Consider the following 8,885-nt stretch of genomic DNA (forward strand, 5'->3'; position numbering starts at 1 on the left):
GCAGCAGCCGTATAGGGAATATTTTGGCCTCATTTTTGTGCAGTGGGAGGAAGTGGAGACACGCTGTCCTGTTTTATATAAGGTCTTTGCTATAAACTGAAGGGCACAATTATTATTTCATCATTATGTTATTAGGCTGCTGCCTGCATGTATTCATGTTGATGAAACTGATGACTTTCATTCACTAAAGATAGGTGATCGAATTAAAAAAAGACTAAGAATCCACTGATTCGCTTAATTCAAACTTAGAGATGAAAGATTTCTTTAATTTGATATCATAAAATATGAAGAAGTTTCATTTTAAAACCTAAAAAGGTAACTTTGACTGTAAAGAAAAAAGACATTCAGTGTAGCCTTAAGGGAGCAGACACAAGACCATGAATGGTGGAGGGCCAGGTGGTGCCATGTCAGGTCACCAAGGTAACGCTGTGGATAATTACCTACTAGGGCACTGACTCACTGAGCAGAGTCTGCTACGATACGTCTCCCTTCTCTGATCACAGCCTCAACTCACTACTTAAATATAGGCAAGTTTCAATGTGAGACATTGCTACTAAAACTGGTCACCATGAGTGAAACATGACGGCTTCAATCAGGTGAGATGAGTGCAACATGACGGCTTCAATCGGGTGAGATAACAACTACCAAAATGTTACATGTTGTGAAGACAGAAGACCGTTGAGCTGTGTTTGTGTACTGTTTTCAACTCAGTTTAGTGAATTATATCACATCTGGTGCAGATTAACAGCAGCAGAACTCAACAAGGAAAACTGGAGCAATTAAATGCAGCCTGGTAGCACTTTTTTTCCTCCAATTGCCTCAGATTTGTTCACTTTTTTGATGCTTTTTCATTACAGCAGCGCCAACTAAGTGTCCAGACACAGAGGCTGCCAGTATCACTGTTACACATGCAGGGACTCATCAGCCCAGTTTACATACTGAAACAACATTAAACTCTGTGTGTACGAACAGTATGCCATGACAGTCAAAGCAATCCAGCATGCATAGTACCAGGACACTGAAACTAAAGCAGCTATTATCATGATATAAAGACAACATTTTACAGTACCAAAATTCGTCATTATATTGCAAATGTATGCAAAATCCCTTAAAAATATCAAATAAATGTTGTAAAAGCAAAAACCTTACTGTACACCCTACACAAAACCAAACTCCATGAGTGTATGAAAGCAACTTATGCCTATTATATACCCGAAGACTTCAAAAAGATTTTTAAAAGACTGAAGTCTGACTCTCTCTCATATCTAAGGACAAATTGAGTTTTAAGTCACAGGATTCTAAGGTTTTGCAAAGACTGGGGATGTTGCAAGGTCACTATTTCCAAGACCACAACTAGATTCCTTTCCCATCCTGCTCCTGGCGGCAAACTCCTTTTAAGAAATATGACCTATTAGCAGTTCCTTACGTGTCTGCAAAACACATAACCCGAGAAACCCAAGATAAAAGGCGTCACATGTCGACAGTATTTTTGTCAATTTGGCATCAATGTAATCTTTAAAAATACACCTTATTTGTGGACTAACTTCACATTCTCAGTTTTGTTGCTGCAACTTGCCACTGGCCGTCCTTGGTTAGCTGCACTACTTTAGTGGGAGGAGACGCTGGGAATTAGATTTTGCACTAAAATAAGGTGCTGGTTGGTGGATCAGATACAGGCCGAATTAAACACTGACCCCTTTTTACTCTAAAACTCCACCAGTTTCTTCTCCTTTCTAACTGTCCCAGAAAACCAAAAACTGTTCATGTTCTTGGGCTTCCCTGCAATCCCCTCAGTGTGTACTATATACCTGGTTTGCTGCTTTCTGTTTGGTGCTAGAGAGAGCACAGCTATTGGTTGTTGACTAATAATATTAGAATATTCACATCATTGAGTTTCCCTGTTTGCATGGGCCAAGGCTAATGACTTATGATAATACTAAACCCGTTTGATTTTATTGGGATGTTAAGAAGAGAAAAAGACTGACTTAAGACAGCTCCGACTGAGTTTTATGACCACTGTACATCAAATGATCGAAAATACTGGATCATGATTTAATTTCAATTTTGGGAATTTGTCTACAGCAGTGAAATCACTTTAAAAGCTGTTTGGTGTCAGGCCGGCATAATTTAGTACATTCTGAATGTATATTTACATATTTGAACCATTAAGGATAAGGCTGATGATGTTCTATATACTTTCTTTTTGAAAAGAAATCTTTAAAAGGATATATATATATAACCTTTTCTTTTTTTTCCTTAAGATTTAATCCCCTTTAAGGATTTAACCTTGGAAAGGAGTTGGAAAGTAACAAGAGACTGACAATATAATAACACACACACACACACACACACACATTTATATATATATATATATATATATATATATATATATATATATACACAGTATGTATATTGTTGGTTTTGGTCATTTCCTGGGATATGCTGAAAGTTAGAAAAACGTAGAAACACAGCAGTTGTATCCTTAACTTAAAACAACATCACAAACAGACTGTGTCATCACAGTATAAATCTGCTTAAGATGGATGAAGCATTTTAAAGAATTACCGGTTGGCTCCGATGCACACACACACAAAAACACAGTATGTAGAGTTGCCACTTGTCCTCACACTCACCTAAGGCTACTTTAATCCTTTCCAGATTGCATGAGAACAGACAAAATAAGGAAGTGATGACTAACGCACCTCATAACATTTTACAGTAAAAGACTTAAGCCCCCCCCACCTCCCACACAAACACAGGTGATGATGCTGCTACTGTTTCAGTCATCCAGGATGCAAATAGCAGACGTCCAAGTCACAGTCATTTCCTGAGGTCTGGGATGTGTAAATTGGCATTTCAGGTTGGCCATTATGAGTGTTTGTGCGTGTGCCTGGATGGCTGAGTGTGACCGGCCTGTGTGAGAGTTTAACATGAACTGAGCTGAACTGCAGCTCGGCATAGGCCAATGTAGCAGCCAAAAGCCTTGGAAGCTGTGGTTTGTTAAAGAGGAAATGCCTTAATTCACAGTGGCTGAGAGCTAATGCTGCCAAAGCCCACTGGGACTACATTAAATAATAGTTACAGAAAGGATGTGTTTGTATATGAGTATAATTGTATCTGTAGACAGACAGCAGGAATTAAATTAAAATGCCCATTTTATTACATTATTTTCGTGCCTTTTTGAACACTTTTCTGTTGCCACTTAGAGCGACAGCAAAAGTGTGTTACGTTCACTTGCTGGCGTGTTATCGCAGCGTGTCCAGCACACACCCAGTGCCTGGGTGACCTGTGTTTGGTGTAGCAGCCAGTGTACATTCTGAATGTATGCTGTAAGCCATTTACACAGCTGGGCTTTTAAACTGAAGTGACTCAGTGAGAGGACGTCCCTGGCCTGGGGTCTGTCCCAAAGCCCACACCCGCCCATGCTGGCTGTAACAGAGTCATGTAACACACACACATGCTGACAACAAAGTGTAGCTGCTGCCCTGAGTGGCAATCAGGAAGGACGATGATGATTCTAGTAGTTACAGTTACAAACACACACACACACACACACACACACACACACACACACACACACAGTAGTGTAGTGCACTGATACATTGTATATGCTCCTATGCATCATAAGAATAATATCACAATATTTTTAGCCTGTATCACGATACACAACATATATATCATCATATTTTGAAATCTCCTGTGAACTACTGTAGACTACCAACATAAAAAAAAATAATAAATTAACTAAAGTTAGAAAGTTTATAGTAAAGTCCATAGGTTAAATAAAGTAATGTTACAATAAATGTTACAGTAAAGTATTGTTATAATTGAATATTTTAATCATATTTTGAAGCAACCGGCTTGCCTCAGGCCAGAAGTGTTGATGTTTTTGCTGTGGGCTTCAAATTTGCAGTCAACAGTTAGCTGTTAAAATTAAACTGCTACCATGTTGCCATTAAACGTGAAGATTCATGCACTCTGAGCAGAAAAAAATAACATCTCTGCAATTCATGTATCAATACTATAGTCGCCCTGGTGCTCCAGGGTTGCAAAATATGACTAAATAACATTCTGGAGCCCTGCAGATGCACAAACACGCCTTTCCTCTGCTCACACTATTGTTACACTCTTACCACGGTGCTGTTAAATGCGAGGATTTATCATTGCCTACAGTTACATGCACACCAATATTTCCCTCAAATATGAAAATACTCTGAATTTGATGTGGGTCATTAAACAGCATATTCCATTTATGTATTCCAAATTAGGTCGTTTTCCAAGTTTAGCATTTTCTGAGTAAGACATTTGGGATATACCGGTAGTGATCAGGTTTTAGGAGCGTCTCATCTGTTTACGATTGGCGCTGTGTTGTCATGGATACATTGTGCACAGACCAACTTGCCAATAGTTTGCAAGGCTGTGGGGACGAGATGCATGCAAAAAAAAAATCCCACATTTCTGGTCGGAGGGAGAAACACACTGACTTTTAAACTCCATGAAAGACGTTGATGTCAACAGGTTTTGATATATGCGCAAATATCGCAGCACCGACCTTTTTTAATAAGGTGAGGGAAGGAAAGAGAAAGGCCAACAAGTCCCCCACTGGTCAAAAACTGTGAAAAACGCAAAATGACAAGTGGCTGCAGCTGTTCTACTTTTCCATACTTTGATGTGATACACAACATTTTAGGGCATGTTAATCAGAGTATGCACAGCTGCATGTAAACGGGAGGGTAAGTGGAATATTAATTTTCATTAGATATGTAAACATATTAGTAGGAATATTGTCTTTTTCTAAATAAGGGCAAACTGGACCATTTGAGGGCAAATGCTGCAAGAGCCTACTGAGACTATGTTAAATATCAGACCAGACCAGACTCACTGTGAGCTGGAAACACACCAACAGTTCTCCAGCTCATATATTAATAGTATTTTGCAAGTTGCATCGGTGCTCCATGGTTGCAAATTGCGCCTAAAAAGAAGCATTCTGGAGCCCTGCAGATACAGAAACACACACTCACATGATCACGAGAGTGATCTGGAGTGTGTGTGACGTATCACGTTTGTAAGTCCTTCTTTTTGTGTGTGTCTATCTGTGAGAGGGAGAGAGCCATAAGAGAGAGCAAGAGCAGAAACGCCAAAGCGAGCCCCATGCCAGTTGCTTAAAAAAATAACAAAACGATTTATACGCAATGTTCACGATATAGTCATCTTATGTATCCCACGTGAAACAAGCCACGATACATTATGTATATTCGAATAAATCGCCCATCCCTATGTTGAAATATAATAAAAGTGAAAACCAGTGCATGAAAACAGGCCTTTCAGGAAGCAGCAACCAGTGTGCAAAGTCTGACTAATGTACCTTGGCACGGTAGTTCTGGAGACATGCAGAGTTTGAGGGACAGTTTTTAAATAAAAGCCACACTCATTTTGCTCTCAGACAACCTAAATAAGAAAACAAACCCACAATGAGCAAATGTGGAAAGGAAGGAATTTGGAGAGGAAATAGTCAATCCATTTGATAGCCATCACTTACTTCTCTCTCTCTCTCTCTCTCATGTGAAGGGTAATGAAACAGCATACTATCTGCTGTTTTCAATCAAGCTGCCTGGACACATATTTGATGGTATTACATGAGACTTGGGAAGAAACCGAACAATGAACCCTACTGACAGATGCAACATGTGGCACATAGCACACACAATGCAATTACAGATGCCCACTTTATATCCAAATGAGTGACATATTCGGAAACAGTGAGCCACGGGGAGGACTGGACAAGTGCCATCAGTAATTGATTTAACCGCAAAACATCAGGAAAGCAGTGTGACTTTCATTCCATGAATCCGCTAATATATTCAATAAAATGTTCTCTCCAGCTGATGCGACCCATCTTTGTTTAAATTTTCTCTGACTGCTTTTAAGCATCATCCCTGCAAAAGAAATGGGCCGAGTCCCAACCATCTCTCACGTCTTTCTCTCTCAAAAGCTCCCTCCACCTCGGCCCTCGACTCTGCAAGGTCCTTGACTTTGCGAGTCTCTGTGGTCAAATCCATCTGTGTCACAGCCTGTCAAAAATAGTCACAATGCAGCAGCTCCCACAGTAATTACACAGTGCAGTGGAGGAACCAGTGTCACCTCCCTCTCTCTTGCCAAGTCGCTCCAACAATGATCTTTCCAGGATTGAATGTAAACCTTCAACTCCTTCCAGAATGTCACTAAAACGTCTGGTGGCTTGCAAAACATTTGACCGCTGTATGCTTGCTCAGAATTTCATTTACTATTTCCTCCAACTTGAGCCAAATTATGGGAAAGGTTAATGCACTAAAATTGAACACAGCAACTCATCTGGAACATAAGTGTTGCTGCGACTGCATAATTTGTTGAGCAAATTGAATTATAACGATGTGTTTATCTATCCATAAATCTGACGCCGCCTGCTAATGTTGTGATTATTTGCAATTAACAGCCTCTGATTGTTGCTGACAGCAATAAAATAATTTGTTTGATTTCACTCTGATTAGATAAGCACTGGGGTCTAAGGAACAACATTTAACAATCAAAACCTAAGTAAACTATTATTTTGGAGCGTCACGCATCCTGCAGCACAGTGACTCACTCTGAGACCCACTAAACACAACTCAACAAAGTTTTGGCTCATCATTGACTGGCATTATATTGCAGTCTGAGTGTGTATGGGGATGTCTCCTGATTAGAGTGAGAGGGAGGACCCAATGCACTTTAGACCCATTCTCTGCTGTTGACTTACTCATTCTTTAGATAACACATGGTTGACATATTAGCTGCTGGCTGGTCCATCATCCACAACTGAAGCACCTGAACATTAGCTGGTTGCACAGCTGTTTAACAGAGACGGACACTGGAATGTGACACTCCTGGTATTAGCTGTACACAGCTGTATGTAAACGTGGTTGTTGTGCTGCTCTTCTGTGCGTGTACGTAGGTGTAAAAAATACATGTGCTCCTCCTTAAAGTGAAATAACAAGATCAAATCCACCACGATTCAATCATCTTTGACTCTGAGAGATAAACTGAAATACTCCTTAAAAACAGCTGTGAGATGCACCAAGTGTAAGGCAATACAGTAATAAATTCTCCCTACTGATGAAGCCCTGAGAGTGAAAAATAGCATGCACAGACTGGTGTTATCACAATACTGGAACCTCTAACTTTGATACAATCAAGGTAGAGAGTATGCAGAGCTCAAAACTTTTACAGGTGCTGGACCAAAAAATCACACTATGGCAAGTATCAGACAGGAGATCCACATACTGTATTAAAAGCTCTCAGTAATTTTGATTGTGCAATGTCTTCAGATTTCTTCAATAGACATTTTTGATACTGTGGGGGAAAATTGACATTGGAGACAAAAAACTAAAAAAAAAAATAAAGATAAATAGAAAAAGGCTATCTCATGCCAGCATCAATTACTTTTCTTGGTTAATAGCATAAAACAGCAGAATGACTGTAGTAAACATTAAAAATAATAGAGAGCTAGAAATAACAGCTGGCGCAGGTGTATAAATACTTTAGAAAATGAGTACTGAAACCATTTCAAATATTCAGAATCCATATGTATGAGCAAATCGATACTTTTGACAACACTAACACAGACCAACAGTTGGTCACTTGACAACAGCTACTTTAAACTAAAAATGTGTGAGCAGAGTGTGTCCATAAGAAAATCATTCATATATCTGCTTTAGAGACCTCTAATGTCTCAATAATCACCCAATTTTACTGTAAGGTAGCGCAATATTATTATTAAAATACTGCTTGAAAGAATTAAGACTGAACAGCAGTAACTTTGCCATTGTTGTAACACGACGATGATCATGAAAATGTGTGTTTTCAACAGTTTTTGGTTAATACAAATAGTGAGCGATTAAAGAGCCTACCCAAATTGACAAAGCTCATGACCATATCTGCGTCGTTCAAGAAGTTGTTGTCTTGCAGGCTGGCTATTGGGGGCCCCTGGGTGGTGAAGACGGGCTTATAGGGGTACGAGTATCTGTCTTCGTCCCCTTCTGTGGACATGGCGTTGTACAAGTCCAACATAAACATCGGGGCAGCGTTGTGCTTTCCGTGGAGGTGGGGTCGCGGCCGGTGCGGCAGCCCCAGGATCGAAAGGATCTCCCGCTGCATCTCTCTGCGCTCCTGGCTCTTCAGCCGACGGTGGATGAAACTCGAGTGGAACTCGTTGTCCAAAGTAAAGTTCGTGAAAGCGGTATCCGCCAGGACGCAGTAGCTCCAAACCAAGAGCAAAGCCGGAGCACGTCTATCCAAAATCGGTGCCATGATGGTACTCGGCGTGCGTAATTGCGCCCAGTTCTGTTCTGCCGAAACTCTGGAGAATGGATAATGAACTTGTAGCGACAGGCGGCCTGTGTTCAATATCCAAAGTCAGGTACGGACCCTCATGTTGAGGGAGGTGCTCCCAAATGAAACATCAACTTAAATTGACGGATTGTGCTCGCGCGGACCTCTACTCTCATCTACAACCTCTTGCCAACTGCTATCAACTGAAGTGCACCGTGCAACTGAAGAGTGGAGGCTGCGAGCGTACGCGTTTGACCGGGAGAGACACGAACAAGTTGTGAGGAGGCGCTGTGTGCTGGGAGGAGCAGGAGAGAGGGGGAGAGAGAGAGAGAGAGAGAGAGAGAGAGAGAGAGAGAGAGAGAGAGCTGTGGTTTCTAATGGGGATAGAGCGAAGTTGGCCTTTGTTACCAGTTTTAGAAATGCTTGAGGCATTTGCAAATACAAAACGGATTAGGACGGGATTTGTATCATGATGCTTCAGTTTTATGATAAAGCACATTTCATCATTACTTTCCCATAGTTCCTAGTGCTTGTATGCTTGT

General features: G+C 40.6%; 1 protein-coding gene across 1 annotated transcript in view; it reads right to left on the minus strand.

Moving 5' to 3' along the window:
* bmp7b (bone morphogenetic protein 7b) overlaps window positions 1-8,623 on the minus strand; it is a 32,412-nt gene extending 23,789 nt beyond the window's left edge. Inside the window, exon 1 of the mRNA XM_042491619.2 lies at window positions 7,923-8,623. Within this exon, the coding sequence (XP_042347553.1) occupies window positions 7,923-8,322 (400 nt within the window). The 5' untranslated portion in view covers window positions 8,323-8,623. The remainder of the gene's footprint in view (window positions 1-7,922) is intronic.
* Window positions 8,624-8,885: the final 262 nt, after the last annotated feature.

This window comes from Plectropomus leopardus, chromosome 9, assembly GCF_026936395.1.
Source record: "Plectropomus leopardus strain MGB_pleo_1.0 chromosome 9, ASM2693639v1, whole genome shotgun sequence".
Taxonomy (NCBI): Eukaryota; Metazoa; Chordata; class Actinopteri; order Perciformes; family Serranidae; genus Plectropomus; species Plectropomus leopardus.